General features: G+C 51.1%; 1 protein-coding gene across 1 annotated transcript in view; it reads left to right on the top strand.

The window, feature by feature from the left end:
• The window catches only part of ddx1 (DEAD (Asp-Glu-Ala-Asp) box helicase 1), a 57044-nt gene that overhangs the window by 29894 nt on the left and 8649 nt on the right, over positions 1-18501 (top strand). Inside the window, exons 15-22 of the mRNA XM_071412442.1 lie at positions 4319-4417; positions 4579-4668; positions 7180-7371; positions 10412-10463; positions 12924-13070; positions 14458-14549; positions 16859-16931; positions 17078-17150. Coding sequence (XP_071268543.1) covers positions 4319-4417; positions 4579-4668; positions 7180-7371; positions 10412-10463; positions 12924-13070; positions 14458-14549; positions 16859-16931; positions 17078-17150 — 818 coding nt within the window. The remainder of the gene's footprint in view (positions 1-4318; positions 4418-4578; positions 4669-7179; positions 7372-10411; positions 10464-12923; positions 13071-14457; positions 14550-16858; positions 16932-17077; positions 17151-18501) is intronic.

Raw genomic sequence — 18501 nt, 5'->3', positions numbered from 1 at the left:
CTCTCACTGCAGATGTCTCCTGGTCTGAGAAACACAGCTCTGTCACCTCTCACTGCAGATGTCTCCTGCTCTGTCACCTCTCACTGCAGATGTCTCCTGCTCTGTCACCTCTCACTGCAGATGTCTCCTGGTCTGTCACCTCTCACTGCCGATGTCTCCTGGTCTGTCACCTCTCACTGCCGATGTCTCCTGGTCTGACAAACACAGCTCTGTCACCTCTCACTGCCGACGTCTCCTGGTCTGACAAACACAGCTCTGTCACCTCTCACTGCAGATGTCTCCTGGTCTGACAAACACAGCTCTGTCACCTCTCACTGCAGATGTCTCCTGGTCTGAGAAACACAGCTCTGTCACCTCTCACTGCAGATGTCTCCTGGTCTGACAAACACAGCTCTGTCACCTCTCACTGCAGATGTCTCCTGGTCTGTCACCTCTCACTGCCGACGTCTCCTGGTCTGACAAACACAGCTCTGTCACCTCTCACTGCAGATGTCTCCTGGTCTGACAAACACAGCTCTGTCACCTCTCACTGCAGATGTCTCCTGGTCTGACAAACACAGCTCTGTCACCTCTCACTGCAGACGTCTCCTGGTCTGAGAAACACAGCTCTGTCACCTCTCACTGCCGATGTCTCCTGGTCTGAGAAACACAGCTCTGTCACCTCTCACTGCCGATGTCTCCTGGTCTGAGAAACACAGCTCTGTCACCTCTCACTGCCGATGTCTCCTGGTCTGACAAACACAGCTCTGTCACCTCTCACTGCCGATGTCTCCTGGTCTGAGAAACACAGCTCTGTCACCTCTCACTGCCGATGTCTCCTGGTCTGACAAACACAGCTCTGTCACCTCTCACTGCCGATGTCCCTGGTCTGTCACCTCTCACTGCCGATGTCTCCTGGTCTGACAAACACAGCTCTGTCACCTCTCACTGCCGATGTCTCCTGGTCTGACAAACACAGCTCTGTCACCTCTCACTGCCGATGTCTCCTGGTCTGACAAACACAGCTCTGTCACCTCTCACTGCCGATGTCTCCTGGTCTGACAAACACAGCTCTGTCACCTCTCACTGCCGATGTCTCCTGGTCTGACAAACACAGCTCTGTCACCTCTCACTGCAGATGTCTCCTGGTCTGAGAAACACAGCTCTGTCACCTCTCACTGCAGATGTCTCCTGGTCTGTCACCTCTCACTGCCGATGTCTCCTGGTCTGTCACCTCTCACTGCCGATGTCTCCTGGTCTGTCACCTTTCACTGCCGATGTCTCCTGGTCTGTCACCTTTCACTGCCGATGTCTCCTGGTCTGTCACCTCTCACTGCAGATGTCTCCTGGTCTGTCACCTTTCACTGCCGATGTCTCCTGGTCTGACAAACACAGCTCTGTCACCTCTCACTGCCGATGTCTCCTGGTCTGTCACCTCTCACTGCCGATGTCTCCTGGTCTGTCACCTCTCACTGCCGATGTCTCCTGGTCTGTCACCTTTCACTGCCGATGTCTCCTGGTCTGTCACCTTTCACTGCCGATGTCTCCTGGTCTGTCACCTTTCACTGCCGATGTCTCCTGGTCTGTCACCTTTCACTGCCGATGTCTCCTGGTCTGTCACCTTTCACTGCCGATGTCTCCTGGTCTGTCACCTCTCACTGCAGATGTCTCCTGGTCTGTCACCTTTCACTGCCGATGTCTCCTGGTCTGTCACCTCTCACTGCAGATGTCTCCTGCTCTGCCACCTTTCACTGCAGATGTCTCCTGGTCTGACAAACACAGCTCTGCCACCTTTCACTGCAGATGTCTCCTGGTCTGACAAACACAGCTCTGTCACCTTTCACTGCAGACGTCTCCTGGTCTGACAAACACAGCTCTGCCACCTTTCACTGCCGATGTCTCCTGGTCTGACAAACACAGCTCTGTCACCTCTCACTGCCGATGTCTCCTGGTCTGTCACCTCTCACTGCCGATGTCTCCTGGTCTGTCACCTCTCACTGCCGATGTCTCCTGGTCTGTCACCTTTCACTGCCGATGTCTCCTGGTCTGTCACCTTTCACTGCCGATGTCTCCTGGTCTGTCACCTCTCACTGCAGATGTCTCCTGGTCTGTCACCTTTCACTGCCGATGTCTCCTGGTCTGTCACCTTTCACTGCCGATGTCTCCTGGTCTGTCACCTTTCACTGCCGATGTCTCCTGGTCTGTCACCTCTCACTGCAGATGTCTCCTGGTCTGTCACCTTTCACTGCCGATGTCTCCTGGTCTGACAAACACAGCTCTGTCACCTCTCACTGCCGATGTCTCCTGGTCTGTCACCTCTCACTGCCGATGTCTCCTGGTCTGTCACCTCTCACTGCCGATGTCTCCTGGTCTGTCACCTTTCACTGCCGATGTCTCCTGGTCTGTCACCTTTCACTGCCGATGTCTCCTGGTCTGTCACCTCTCACTGCAGATGTCTCCTGGTCTGTCACCTTTCACTGCCGATGTCTCCTGGTCTGTCACCTTTCACTGCCGATGTCTCCTGGTCTGTCACCTTTCACTGCCGATGTCTCCTGGTCTGTCACCTCTCACTGCAGATGTCTCCTGGTCTGTCACCTTTCACTGCCGATGTCTCCTGGTCTGTCACCTCTCACTGCAGATGTCTCCTGCTCTGTCACCTCTCACTGCAGATGTCTCCTGGTCTGACAAACACAGCTCTGTCACCTCTCACTGCCGATGTCTCCTGGTCTGTCACCTCTCACTGCCGATGTCTCCTGGTCTGTCACCTCTCACTGCCGATGTCTCCTGGTCTGCCACCTTTCACTGCAGATGTCTCCTGGTCTGACAAACACAGCTCTGTCACCTTTCACTGCAGATGTCTCCTGGTCTGACAAACACAGCTCTGTCACCTTTCACTGCAGATGTCTCCTGGTCTGACAAACACAGCTCTGTCACCTTTCACTGCCGATGTCTCCTGGTCTGTCACCTCTCACTGCAGATGTCTCCTGCTCTGTCACCTCTCACTGCAGATGTCTCCTGGTCTGACAAACACAGCTCTGTCACCTCTCACTGCCGATGTCTCCTGGTCTGTCACCTCTCACTGCCGATGTCTCCTGGTCTGTCACCTCTCACTGCCGATGTCTCCTGGTCTGCCACCTTTCACTGCAGATGTCTCCTGGTCTGACAAACACAGCTCTGTCACCTCTCACTGCCGATGTCTCCTGGTCTGTCACCTCTCACTGCCGATGTCTCCTGGTCTGTCACCTCTCACTGCCGATGTCTCCTGGTCTGCCACCTTTCACTGCAGATGTCTCCTGGTCTGTCACCTCTCACTGCAGATGCAGATCCATACAGGGGATTGAGAAAAATCAAATGCAAAAAAAACGAATCTCCTAGTTTAAACTGACACATTTTTACGGGGATTTTTCCAGATTATGTTAATTAGATTTCCGCGGGGCGCTGACATCGACCTTGGGGGATAACAATTTATGAAGGAGGCGGGCACTATGCAGAAAATGCTGCATCATTTCCTGGTTGTGAAAATGTCCGTTAGACTAAAGCAGGTGGAGAATCATTGTACCATCTAAAACACTGGGAAGTGTATTTTTCAGAGCCCACAATATAAAAGAAGCAAAAAACGAAACATCATAACGGGAAGCATAGAAATTGAGCACATAGAACAGATCTACAGCTTCTTAGACTTGCTTTCAATGAGAATGACAGATCTACAAACACACATTTCTGTTATGATTGTTTCATATCTGCAAAGTAGTTAAAACACAGTCAGTTCCACTTGATGTAGTTGTGGATATAGCATTTGTAAACCTGGCTCTTTCTCCTCTCCTTTCCTCTCCTCTCCTCTCCTTTCCTCTCCTTTCCTCTCGTCTCGTCTCCTCTCCTCTCGTCTCCTCTCGTGTCGTCTCCTCTCGTCTCCTTTCGTCTCCTCTCCTTTCCTCCTCTCCTCTCCTCTCCTCTCGTCTCCTCTCCTCTCGTCTCCTCTCGTCTCCTCTCGTCTCCTCTCGTCTCGTTTCCTCTCGTTTCCTCTCGTCTCCTCTCGTCTCCTCTCGTCTCCTCGTCTCCTCTCGTGTCGTCTCCTCTCGTCTCCTCGTCTCCTCTCGTGTCGTCTCCTCTCCTCTCGTCTCCTCTCGTGTCGTCTCCTTTCCTCCTCTCCTCCTCTCGTCTCGTCTCCTTTCCTCCTCTCCTCCTCTCGTCTCCTCTCCTCTCGTCTCCTCTCGTCTCCTCTCGTCTCGTTTCCTCTCGTTTCCTCTCCTCTCGTTTCCTCTCCTCTCGTCTCGTCTCCTCCTCTCCTCTCCTCTCCTTTCCTCTCGTCTCCTCTCCTCTCCTCTCGTCTCCCGCCCAGGTGGACATCGTGGTTGGAACACCAGGTCGTCTCGATGACCTCATCTCTACGGGGAAACTCACCTTGTCTCAAGTCCGCTTCCTGGTCCTAGATGAGTGTGTACGTACCTGTCTGAATGTCAGGTGTCTGTACCTGAATGAGTGTGTATGTACCCCCCCCCGGTTCCAGACCCCCTCCCCCGGTGTAAAGTAACTAGCGTTGTGTCCTTTGTCTAGTGTGTAACCTGTACAGTGTGGTGTAACATGTTGTCTCCTCTCCAGGATGGTCTCCTCACTGCCGGCTACACCGACTTTATCATGAGAATCTACAACCAGATTCCTCAAGTCACCCCGGACGGCAAGCGACTTCAGGTACGCTGCCCCTAGTGTCTGTCTGTCTGTCTGCACCTATATATTACCCCTAGTGGCTGTCTGTCTGTCTGCACCTATATATTACTCTGTTATACCCCTAGTGGCTGTCTGTCTGCACCTATATATTACTCTGTTATACCCCTAGTGTCTGCTGTCTGCACCTATATATTACTCTGTTATACCCCTAGTGTCTGTCTGTCTGCACCTATATATTACTCTGTTATACCCCTAGTGTCTGTCTGCACCTATATATTACTCTGTTATACCCCTAGTGTCTGTCTGCACCTATATATTACTCTGTTATACCCTAGTGTCTGTCTGTATACCTCTCTCTCTTTCTCTGTACCAGGTGATAGTCTGTATACCCCTCTCTCTGTACCAGGTGATAGTCTGTATACCTCTCTCTCTGTACCAGGTGATAGTCTGTATACCTCTCTCTCTCTCTACCAGGTGATAGTCTGTATACCTCTCTCTCTCTCTACCAGGTGATAGTCTGTATACCTCTCTCTCTGTACCAGGTGATAGTCTGTATACCTCGCTCTCTGTACCAGGTGATAGTCTGTATACCTCTCTCTCTGTACCAGGTGATAGTCTGTATACCTCTCTCTCTCTACCAGGTGATAGTCTGTATACCTCTCTCTCTCTCTCTGTACCAGGTGATAGTCTGTATACCTCTCTCTCTCTCTCTGTACCAGGTGATAGTCTGTATACCTCTCTCTCTCTACCAGGTGATAGTCTGTATACCTCTCTCTCTCTACCAGGTGATAGTCTGTATACCTCTCTCTCTCTCTCTGTACCAGGTGATAGTCTGTATACCTCTCTCTCTCTCTCTGTACCAGGTGATAGTCTGTATACCTCTCTCTCTCTACCAGGTGATAGTCTGTATACCTCTCTCTCTCTCTCTGTACCAGGTGATAGTCTGTATACCTCTCTCTCTCTCTCTGTACCAGGTGATAGTCTGTATACCTCTCTCTCTCTCTACCAGGTGATAGTCTGTATACCTCTCTCTCTGTACCAGGTGATAGTCTGTATACCTCTCTCTCTGTACCAGGTGATAGTCTGTATACCTCTCTCTCTCTACCAGGTGATAGTCTGTATACCTCTCTCTCTCTCTACCAGGTGATAGTCTGTATACCTCTCTCTCTCTCTACCAGGTGATAGTCTGTATACCTCTCTCTCTCTCTACCAGGTGATAGTCTGTATACCTCTCTCTCTGTACCAGGTGATAGTCTGTATAGCTCTCTCTCTCTGTACCAGGTGATAGTCTGTATACCTCTCTCTCTCTGTACCAGGTGATAGTCTGTATACCTCTCTCTCTCTGTACCAGGTGATAGTCTGTATACCTCTCTCTCTCTGTACCAGGTGATAGTCTGTATACCTCTCTCTCTCTGTACCAGGTGATAGTCTGTATACCTCTCTCTCTCTGTACCAGGTGATAGTCTGTATACCTCGCTCTCTCTGTACCAGGTGATAGTCTGTATACCTCGCTCTCTCTGTACCAGGTGATAGTCTGTATACCTCTCTCTCTCTGTACCAGGTGATAGTCTGTATACCTCGCTCTCTCTGTACCAGGTGATAGTCTGTATACCTCTCTCTCTCTGTACCAGGTGATAGTCTGTATACCTCTCTCTCTCTCTACCAGGTGATAGTCTGTATACCTCTCTCTCTCTCTACCAGGTGATAGTCTGTATACCTCTCTCTCTCTCTACCAGGTGATAGTCTGTATACCTCTCTCTCTCTCTACCAGGTGATAGTCTGTATACCTCTCTCTCTCTCTACCAGGTGATAGTCTGTATACCTCTCTCTCTCTCTACCAGGTGATAGTCTGTATACCTCTCTCTCTCTCTACCAGGTGATAGTCTGTATACCTCTCTCTCTCTCTACCAGGTGATAGTCTGTATACCTCTCTCTCTCTCTACCAGGTGATAGTCTGTATACCTCTCTCTCTCTCTGTACCAGGTGATAGTCTGTATACCCCTCTCTCTGTACCAGGTGATAGTCTGTATACCTCTCTCTCTGTACCAGGTGATAGTCTGTATACCTCTCTCTCTCTCTACCAGGTGATAGTCTGTATACCTCTCTCTCTCTCTACCAGGTGATAGTCTGTATACCTCTCTCTCTCTCTACCAGGTGATAGTCTGTATACCTCTCTCTCTCTCTGTACCAGGTGATAGTCTGTATACCCCTCTCTCTGTACCAGGTGATAGTCTGTATACCTCTCTCTCTGTACCAGGTGATAGTCTGTATACCTCTCTCTCTCTGTACCAGGTGATAGTCTGTATACCTCTCTCTCTCTCTACCAGGTGATAGTCTGTATACCTCTCTCTCTCTCTACCAGGTGATAGTCTGTATACCTCTCTCTCTCTCTACCAGGTGATAGTCTGTATACCTCTCTCTCTCTCTACCAGGTGATAGTCTGTATACCTCTCTCTCTCTCTGTACCAGGTGATAGTCTGTATACCCCTCTCTCTGTACCAGGTGATAGTCTGTATACCTCTCTCTCTGTACCAGGTGATAGTCTGCTCAGCGACGCTCCACTCCTTCGACGTGAAGAAGCTGTCAGAGAAGATCATGCACTTCCCCACCTGGGTGGACCTGAAGGGAGAGGATTCTGTCCCTGAGACCGTACATCACGTGGTCGTACCCGTTAACCCTAAACACGACCGCAGCTGGGAACGCCTCGACCGCAAGAACCACATCCTGGTCAGTCTGGGGTCAGAGAGGATAGAAGCACATCCTGGTCAGTCTGGGGTCAGAGAGGATAGAACCACATCCTGGTCAGTCTGGGGTCAGAGAGGATAGAACCACTTCCTGGTCAGTCTGGGGTCAGAGAGGATAGAAGCGCTTCCTGGTCAGTCTGGGGTCAGAGAGGATAGAAGCGCATCCTGGTCAGTCTGGGGTCAGAGAGGATAGAAGCACATCCTGGTCAGTCTGGGGTCAGAGAGGATAGAACCACTTCCTGGTCAGTCTGGGGTCAGAGAGGATAGAAGCACTTCCTGGTCAGTCTGGGGTCAGAGAGGATAGAAGCACATCCTGGTCAGTCTGGGGTCAGAGAGGATAGAAGTACTTCCTGGTCAGTCTGGGGTCAGAGAGGATAGAACCACTTCCTGGTCAGTCTGGGGTCAGAGAGGATAGAAGCACTTCCTGGTCAGTCTGGGGTCAGAGAGGATAGAAGCACATCCTGGTCAGTCTGGGGTCAGAGAGGATAGAACCACTTCCTGGTCAGTCTGGGGTCAGAGAGGATAGAAGTACTTCCTGGTCAGTCTGGGGTCAGAGAGGATAGAAGCACATCCTGGTCAGTCTGGGGTCAGAGAGGATAGAAGCACTTCCTGGTCAGTCTGGGGTCAGAGAGGATAGAAGCACTTCCTGGTCAGTCTGGGGTCAGAGAGGATAGAAGTACTTCCTGGTCAGTCTGGGGTCAGAGAGGATAGAAGCACTTCCTGGTCAGTCTGGGGTCAGAGAGGATAGAAGCGCTTCCTGGTCAGTCTGGGGTCAGAGAGGATAGAAGCGCATCCTGGTCAGTCTGGGGTCAGAGAGGATAGAACCGCATCCTGGTCAGTCTGGGGTCAGAGAGGATAGAAGCACTTCCTGGTCAGTCTGGGGTCAGAGAGGATAGAAGCGCTTCCTGGTCAGTCTGGGGTCAGAGAGGATAGAAGCGCATCCTGGTCAGTCTGGGGTCAGAGAGGATAGAACCACATCCTGGTCAGTCTGGGGTCAGAGAGGATAGAACCACTTCCTGGTCAGTCTGGGGTCAGAGAGGATAGAAGCGCATCCTGGTCAGTCTGGGGTCAGAGAGGATAGAACCGCATCCTGGTCAGTCTGGGGTCAGAGAGGATAGAACCACTTCCTGGTCAGTCTGGGGTCAGAGAGGATAGAAGCGCTTCCTGGTCAGTCTGGGGTCAGAGAGGATAGAAGCACATCCTGGTCAGTCTGGGGTCAGAGAGGATAGAAGCACTTCCTGGTCAGTCTGGGGTCAGAGGATAGAAGCACATCCTGGTCAGTCTGGGGTCAGAGAGGATAGAACCACATCCTGGTCAGTCTGGGGTCAGAGAGGATAGAAGCACTTCCTGGTCAGTCTGGGGTCAGAGGATAGAAGCACTTCCTGGTCAGTCTGGGGTCAGAGGATAGAAGCACTTCCTGGTCAGTCTGGGGTCAGAGGATAGAAGCACTTCCTGGTCAGTCTGGGGTCAGAGAGGATAGAACCACATCCTGGTCAGTCTGGGGTCAGAGAGGATAGAAGCACTTCCTGGTCAGTCTGGGGTCAGAGGATAGAAGCACTTCCTGGTCAGTCTGGGGTCAGAGGATAGAAGCACTTCCTGGTCAGTCTGGGGTCAGAGAGGATAGAAGCACATCCTGGTCAGTCTGGGGTCAGAGAGGATAGAAGCACATCCTGGTCAGTCTGGGGTCAGAGAGGATAGAAGCACTTCCTGGTCAGTCTGGGGTCAGAGAGGATAGAGGCACATCCTGGTCAGTCTGGGGTCAGAGAGGATAGAAGCACATCCTGGTCAGTCTGGGGTCAGAGAGGATAGAAGCACTTCCTGGTCAGTCTGGGGTCAGAGAGGATAGAAGCGCTTCCTGGTCAGTCTGGGGTCAGAGAGGATAGAAGCACTTCCTGGTCAGTTTGGGGTCAGAGAGGATAGAAGCGCTTCCTGGTCAGTCTGGGGTCAGAGAGGATAGAAGCACTTCCTGGTCAGTCTGGGGTCAGAGAGGATAGAAGCACTTCCTGGTCAGTCTGGGGTCAGAGAGGATAGAAGCACTTCCTGGTCAGTCTGGGGTCAGAGAGGATAGAAGCACTTCCTGGTCAGTCTGGGGTCAGAGAGGATAGAAGCACTTCCTGGTCAGTCTGGGGTCAGAGAGGATAGAACCACATCCTGGTCAGTCTGGGGTCAGAGAGGATAGAAGCACTTCCTGGTCAGTCTGGGGTCAGAGAGGATAGAAGCACTTCCTGGTCAGTCTGGGGTCAGAGAGGATAGAAGCGCATCCTGGTCAGTCTGGGGTCAGAGAGGATAGAACCACATCCTGGTCAGTCTGGGGTCAGAGAGGATAGAACCACATCCTGGTCAGTCTGGGGTCAGAGAGGATAGAAGCACATCCTGGTCAGTCTGGGGTCAGAGAGGATAGAAGCACTTCCTGGTCAGTCTGGGGTCAGAGAGGATAGAAGCGCTTCCTGGTCAGTCTGGGGTCAGAGAGGATAGAAGCACTTCCTGGTCAGTCTGGGGTCAGAGAGGATAGAAGCACATCCTGGTCAGTCTGGGGTCAGAGAGGATAGAAGGACATCCTGGTCAGTCTGGGGTCAGAGAGGATAGAAGCACTTCTGGTTTGATCAGGGGTCACCGTTGGGTAGAGCAGGGTTTCCCAAACTTGGTCCTGGGACCCAGGGTGCACGTTTTGGTTTTTGCCCTAGAATTAAATCCACTGATTTTAAATATTCAAAGCATGATGAAGAGTCGGTTATTTAAATCAGCTGTGTAGTGCTAAAACCAGAAGGTGTACCCAGGGGGGCCCCAGACCTGAGTTTGAGAAACCCTGAGGTAGAGGATGTACAGTATCTTCTGACAGCATGAACCCTTGAGGGTTATCTCCGTCTTATTTTAATACTCTACTTCCTCTCCTTCCTCCTCCTCTCCTTCCTCTCTCCTTCCTCCTCTCCTCTCTCCTCCCTCTCCCTCCTTCCTCCTCCTCTCCCTCCTTCCTCCTCCTCTCCCTCCTCCTCTCCCTCCTCCTCCTCTCCTGTGTTTTTCAGACTGATGAGGTCCATGCTAAAGACAACACCAGACCAGGAGCCAACAGCTCAGGTCAGACTGGCCCCCTGCATAAAGGCTGCTTCCCAAATGACCCCCTGCATAAAGGCTGCTTCCCAAATGACCCCCTGCATAAAGGCTGCTTCCCAAATGACCCCCTGCATAAAGGCTGCTTCCCAAATGACCCCCTGCATAAAGGCTGCTTCCCAAATGGCCCCCTGCATAAAGGCTGCTTCCCAAATGGCCCCTTGCATAAAGACTGCTAAAGTAGTGCACTATATAGGGACCCTGGTTAAAGTAGTGCACTATATAGGGACCCTGGTCAAAGTAGTGCACTATATAGGGACCCTGGTCAAAGTAGTGCACTATATAGGGACCCTGGTCAAAGTAGTGCACTATATAGGGACCCTGGTTAAAGTAGTGCACTATATAGGGGCCCTGGTCAACGTAGTGCACTATATAGGGACCCTGGTCAACGTAGTGCACTATATAGGGGCCCTGGTCAACGTAGTGCACTATATAGGGAGCCTGGTCAACGTAGTGCACTATATAGGGGCCCTGGTCAACGTAGTGCACTATATAGGGGCTCTGGTTAAAGTAGTGCACTATATAGGGAGCCTGGTCAACGTAGTGCACTATATAGGGGCCCTGGTCAACGTAGTGCACTATATAGGGGCCCTGGTCAACGTAGTGCACTATATAGGGGCCCTGGTCAATGTAGTGCACTATATAGGGGCCCTGGTCAACGTAGTGCACTATATAGGGGCCCTGGTCAACGTAGTGCACTATATAGGGGCCCTGGTCAACGTAGTGCACTATATAGGGACCCTGGTCAACGTAGTGCACTATATAGGGGCCCTGGTCAACGTAGTGCACTATATAGGGGCCCTGGTCAACGTAGTGCACTATATAGGGGCCCTGGTCAACGTAGTGCACTATATAGGGACCCTGGTCAACGTAGTGCACTATATAGGGGCCCTGGTCAACGTAGTGCACTATATAGGGGCCCTGGTCAACGTAGTGCACTATATAGGGACCCTGGTCAACGTAGTGCACTATATAGGGGCCCTGGTCAACGTAGTGCACTATATAGGGGCCCTGGTCAACGTAGTGCACTATATAGGGGCCCTGGTCAACGTAGTGCACTATATAGGGGCCCTGGTCAACGTAGTGCACTATATAGGGGCCCTGGTCAACGTAGTGCACTATATAGGGGCCCTGGTCAACGTAGTGCACTATATAGGGTCCCTGGTCAACGTAGTGCACTATATAGGGACCCTGGTCAACGTAGTGCACTATATAGGGGCCCTGGTCAACGTAGTGCACTATATAGGGGCCCTGGTCAACGTAGTGCACTATATAGGGGCCCTGGTCAACGTAGTGCACTATATAGGGGCCCTGGTCAACGTAGTGCACTATATAGGGTCCCTGGTCAACGTAGTGCACTATATAGGGACCCTGGTCAACGTAGTGCACTATATAGGGGCCCTGGTCAACGTAGTGCACTATATAGGGGCCCTGGTCAACGTAGTGCACTATATAGGGAGCCTGGTCAACGTAGTGCACTATATAGGGAGCCTGGTCAACGTAGTGCACTATATAGGGGCCCTGGTTAAAGTAGTGCACTATATAGGGAGCCTGGTCAACGTAGTGCACTATATAGGGACCCTGGTCAACGTAGTGCACTATATAGGGGCCCTGGTCAACGTAGTGCAGTTGGGGAGCCCTGATGTGGGGGGGGGGGGCAGTTGGAGCCCTGATGTAGGGGGGGGGGCAGTTTGAGAGCCCTGATGTAGGGGGGGGGCAGTTGGGGAGCCCTGATGTAGGGGGGGGGGGGGGGCAGTTGGAGAGCCCTGATGTAGGGGGGGGGGGGGGCAGTTTGAGAGCCCTGATGTAGGGGCGGGCGGCCAGTTGGGGAGCCCTGATGTAGGGGGGGGGGCAGTTGGGGAGCCCTGATGTAGGGGGGGGGGGCAGTTGGAGAGCCCTGATGTAGGGGGGGGGGGGGGGCAGTTGGAGAGCCCTAATGTAGGGGGGGGGCAGTTGGAGAGCCCTGATGTAGGGGGGGGGCAGTTTGAGAGCCCTGATGTAGGGGGGGCGGCCAGTTGGGGAGCCCTGATGTAGGGGGGGGGGGGGGGGCAGTTTGAGAGCCCTGATGTAGGGGGGGGGGCAGTTTGAGAGCCCTGATGTAGGGGGGGGGGGACAGTTGGGGAGCCCTGATGTAGGGGGGGGGGGGGGGGGCAGTTTGAGAGCCCTGATGTAGGGGGGGCGGCCAGTTGGGGAGCCCTGATGTAGGGGGGGGGGGGGGGGGGGGGCGGGGGGGGGCAGTTGGGGAGCCCTGATGTAGGGGGGGGGGGGGGGGGCAGTTGGGGAGCCCTGATGTAGGGGGGGGGGGGGGCCTGATGTTACGTTGTAATGTCCTGTTGTTTTCTAGCGTAAGGTTATGGTCTGACCTGTTAACGTGTGTGTGTGTGTGTGTGTGTGTGTGTGTGTGTGTGTGTGTGTGTGTGTGTATAGAGATGTGGTCTGAGGCCATCAAGATCTTGAAGGGGGAGTACACCATCAGAGCCATCAAGGAACACAACATGGACCAGGCCATCATCTTCTGTCGGACCAAGATCGACTGTGACAACATGGAGCAATACTTTATAGTACAGGGAGGAGGTGAGTTATATTACTGTACTACATAAATACTACAATACTACTACAACATGGAGCAGTACTTTATAGTACAGGGAGGAGGTGAGTTATATTACTGTACTACATAAATACTACAATACTACTACAACATGGAGCAGTACTTTATAGTACAGGGAGGAGGTGAGTTATATTACTGTACTACATAAATACTACAATACTACTACAACATGAATCAGTACTTCATAGTACAGGGAGGAGGTGAGTTAGAATATTACTGTACTACATAAAAACTACAATACTACTACAACATGAATCAGTACTTCATAGTACAGGGAGGAGGTGAGTTAGAATATTACTACTGTACTATATAAATACTACAACATGGAGCAGTACTTTATAGTACAGGGAGGAGGTGAGTTATATTACTGTACTACATAAATACTACAATACTACTACAACATGGAGCAGTACTTTATAGTACAGGGAGGAGGTGAGTTATATTACTGTACTACATAAATACTACAATACTACTACAACATGGAGCAGTACTTTATAGTACAGGGAGGAGGTGAGTTATATTACTGTACTACATAAATACTACAATACTACTACAACATGAATCAGTACTTCATAGTACAGGGAGGAGGTGAGTTAGAATATTACTGTACTACATAAAAACTACAATACTACTACAACATGAATCAGTACTTCATAGTACAGGGAGGAGGTGAGTTAGAATATTACTACTGTACTATATAAATACTACAACATGGAGCAGTACTTTATAGTACAGGGAGGAGGTGAGTTATATTACTGTACTACATAAAAACTACAATACTACTACAACATGAATCAGTACTTCATAGTACAGGGAGGAGGTGAGTTAGAATATTACTACTGTACTATATAAATACTACAACATGGAGCAGTACTTTATAGTACAGGGAGGAGGTGAGTTATATTACTGTACTACATAAATACTACAATACTACTACAACATGAATCAGTACTTCATAGTACAGGGAGGAGGTGAGTTATATTACTGTACTACATAAAAACTACAATACTACTACAACATGGAGCAATACTTCATAGGTCAGGGAGGAGGTGAGTTAGAATATTACTACTGTACTATATAAATACTACAGCATGGAGCAATACTTCATAGTACAGGGAGGAGGTGAGTTAGAATATTACTACTGTACTATATAAATACTACAGCATGGAGCAATACTTCATAGTACAGGGAGGAGGTGAGTTATATTACTGTACTACATAAATACTACAATACTACTACAACATGGAGCAATACTTCATAGTACAGGGAGGAGGTGAGTTAGAATATTACTACTGTACTATATAAATACTACAACATGGAGGTGTGTAATACCCTGTCCCCTCCCTCCATTAGGTCCTGATAAAAAAGGCCACCAGCTTTCCTGTGTCTGTCTCCATGGTGACCGGAAGCCCAACGAACGCAAGACCAACCTGGACCGATTCAAGGTCAGCAGCGTCACTTACACACTGGCAGGATATGATGTCACTTACACACTGGCAGGATATGACGTCACTTAGCCACTGGCAGGATATGATGTCACTTACACACTGGCAGGATATGACGTCACTTACACACTGGCAGGATATGACGTCACTTGCACACTGGCAGGATATGGCATCACTTACACACTGGCAGGATATGACGTCACTTACACACTGGCAGGATATGGCATCACTTACACACTGGCAGGATATGACGTCACTTGCACACTGGCAGGATATGGCATCACTTACACACTGACAGGATATGGCATCACTTACACACTGGCAGGATATGACGTCACTTACACACTGGCAGGATATGACGTCACTTACACACTGACGGGATATGACGTCACTTACACACTGACGGGATATGACGTCACTTACACACTGACGGGATATGACGTCACTTAGCCACAGACGGGATATGACGTCACTTAGCCACTGACGGGATATGACGTCACTTGCCTACTGACGGGATATGACGTCACTTAGCCACTGACGGGATATGACGTCACTTAGCCACTGACGGGATATGACGTCACTTAGCCACTGACGGGATATGACGTCCCACTGACGGGATATGACGTCCCACTGACGGGATATGACGTCACTTAGCCACTGACAGGATATGACGTCACTTCACAGTAGTCACTAAAGTGTAATACTGGATGGAACAGGATTGGCAGATTACTGGTCTCTCTAGACCAACTGTTCCAGCATATGGCCTGTACCAACACCACGTTCACAGCATGTCGGGAACTCTGACATTTCAGACTTGTTGGAGAAAGTTATGCCCTGGTTTCCCACTAGGCAATTATCAGAATCAACCAATAGGAAACTCTATGTAAATAACTTGCATTCATTGTAACTCTGAGGTCCCGACCACTACGTGAACGTGGCATAAGACCAGCGCCAGTTTGACAGACAGGACAAGGCGGAGTTGGAACGAGTTGGGGAAATCGGTCCAGAGCCCGGTCCATTCATGTACTGCAGTAAACATTCCTGGTAGCTAGATGGAGCTTGCGGAGGATTTTTCAGTGAGTCTATTTGGCAGTGAGTGATTAGCCTAGTAAGTAGCCTAGCTATCTGCCTCCGCAACGGTTTGCTTCTGTCATGTTTCCGAGGGGATTATTTGAAAGCCCCGCCTACCCAAACTGATGATTTTTTGGGGGGGGGGGGTTGTCTGCCTGAAGCGCCCCCCCCCCCCCCCCCGATATTGGCCAAGAGAATATGACATGATTCCCAGACCTAGTGCTGTTGTCCCACGTCTGGGCCTCGGGGCACTACTCTGGAGCGGGGGGCACTACTCTGGAGTGGGGGGGCCTCTGGGGCACTACTCTGGAGCGGGGGGCACTACTCTGGAGTGGGGGGGCCTCTGGGGCACTACTCTGGAGCGGGGGGCCTCTGGGGCACTACTCTGGAGTGGGGGGGCCTCTGGGGCACTACTCTGGAGAGGGGGGCCCTCGGGGGCACTACTCTAGAGCGGGGGGCCTCTGGGCACTACTCTGGAGCGGGGGGCCTCTGGGACACTACTCTAGAGCGGGGGGCCTCTGGGACACTACTCTAGAGCGGGGGGCCTCTGGGACACTTCTCTAGAGCGGGGGGCCTCTGGGCACTACTCTGAAGCGGGGGGCCCCGGGGCACTACTCTGGAGCGGGGGGCCTCTGGGACACTACTCTAGAGCGGGGGGCCTCTGGGACACTACTCTAGAGCGGGGGGCCTCTGGGACACTTCTCTAGAGCGGGGGGCCTCTGGGACACTACTCTGGAGCGGGGGGCCTCTGGGACACTACTCTAGAGCGGGGGGCCTCTGGGACACTACTCTAGAGCGGGGGGGCCTCTGGGACACTACTCTGGAGCGGGGGGCCCCGGGGGCACTACTCTGGAGCGGGGGGGGCACTACTCTGGAGCGGGGGGCCCCGGGACACTACTCTAGAGCGGGGGGCCTCTGGGACACTACTCTAGAGCGGGGGGCCTCTGGGACACTTCTCCAGAGCGGGGGGCCTCTGGGACACTACTCTAGAGCGGGGGGCCCCGGGGCACTACTCTGGAGCGGGGGGGCACTACGCTGGAGCGGGGGGCCCCGGGGAATAGGGGCCATGTGGGAAGTCGACATGATTAGAGAGGGATGGTTGGCAGTGGGACCCCTCAGCCGATCCACATAAACGTCTCTCACAGGAAAAATAACACTATTCTACGCTTTTATTTTCTATTCTGTTTTCAGCAACAGCGTTATCAAATATGATATTGACTTCCTGTATCTCCTTACAGAAACAGGAAGTGAAGTTCTTGATCTGTACAGACGTGGCGGCCAGGGGCATCGACATCCACGGAGTCCCCTACGGTGAGACACACACACACACACACACACACACACACACACACACACACACCATGTTAACAAAGAAACAACAGATGGAGCCTCCTTTTTCAGGTCCACGTCATCCTGTTGCTTTTTAATCCATTTTGACTCTGATCAATGTGTTCCAGTGATCAACGTGACTCTGCCAGATGAGAAGCAGAACTATGTCCATCGCATCGGCAGAGTGGGGAGAGCAGAGAGGTCAGTAATGTCTAGTCTGGTGGAGAGAGAACAGAGAGATCAGTAATATCTAGTCTGGTGGAGAGAGAGAGCAGAGAGGTCAGTAATATCTAGTCTGGTGGAGAGAGAGAACAGAGAGGTCAGTAATATCTAGTCTGGTGGAGAGAGAGAACAGAGAGGTCAGTAATATCTAGTCTGGTGGAGAGAGAGAGAACAGAGAGGTCAGTAATATCTAGTCTGGTGGAGAGAGAGAACAGAGAGGTCAGTAATATCTAGTCTGGTGGAGAGAGAGAACAGAGAGGTCAGTAATATCTAGTCTGGTGGAGAGAGAGAGAACAGAGAGGTCAGTAATATCTAGTCTGGTGGAGAGAGAGAACAGAGAGGTCAGTAATATCTAGTCTGGTGGAGAGAGAGAGAACAGAGAGGTCAGTAATATCTAGTCTGGTGGAGAGAGAGAGCAGAGAGGTCAGTAATATCTAGTCTGGTGGAGAGAGAGAACAGAGAGGTCAGTAATATCTAGTCTGGTGGAGAGAGAGAACAGAGAGGTCAGTAATATCTAGTCTGGTGGAGAGAGAGAACAGAGAGGTCAGTAATATCTAGTCTGGTGAGAGAGAGAACAGAGAGGTCAGTAATATCTAGTCTGGTGGGGAGAGCAGAGAGGTCAGTAATATCTAGTCTGGTGGAGAGAGAGAGAACAGAGAGGTCAGTAATATCTAGTCTGGTGGAGAGAGAGAGAACAGAGAGGTCAGTAATGTCTAGTCTGGTGGAGAGAGAACAGAGAGGTCAGTAATATCTAGTCTGGTGGGGAGAGCAGAGAGGTCAGTAATATCTAGTCTGGTGGAGAGAGAGAGAACATAGAGGTCAGTAATATCTAGTCTGGTGGAGAGAGAACAGAGAGGTCAGTAATGTCTGGTGGAGAGAGAGAACAGAGAGGTCAGTAATGTCTAGTCTGGTGGAGAGAGAGAACAGAGAGGTCAGTAATATCTAGTCTGGTGGAGAGAGAGAACAGAGAGATCAGTAATATCTAGTCTGGTGGAGAGAGAGAGCAGAGAGGTCAGTAATATCTAGTCTGGTGGGGAGAGCAGAGAGGTCAGTAATATCTAGTCTGGTGGAGAGAGAGAGAACAGAGAGGTCAGTAATATCTAGTCTGGTGGAGAGAGAGAACAGAGAGGTCAGTAATATCTAGTCTGGTGGAGAGAGAGAACAGAGAGGTCAGTAATATCTAGTCTGGTGGAGAGAGAGAACAGAGAGGTCAGTAATATCTAGTCTGGTGGAGAGAGAGAACAGAGAGGTCAGTAATATCTAGTCTGGTGGAGAGAGAGAACAGAGAGGTCAGTAATATCTAGTCTGGTGGAGAGAGAGAACAGAGAGA

Source organism: Salvelinus alpinus, chromosome 8 (genome assembly GCF_045679555.1).
Source record: "Salvelinus alpinus chromosome 8, SLU_Salpinus.1, whole genome shotgun sequence".
In the NCBI taxonomy this organism is placed as follows: domain Eukaryota; kingdom Metazoa; phylum Chordata; class Actinopteri; order Salmoniformes; family Salmonidae; genus Salvelinus; species Salvelinus alpinus.
This window is presented reverse-complemented; position numbering and strand designations above follow the sequence as displayed.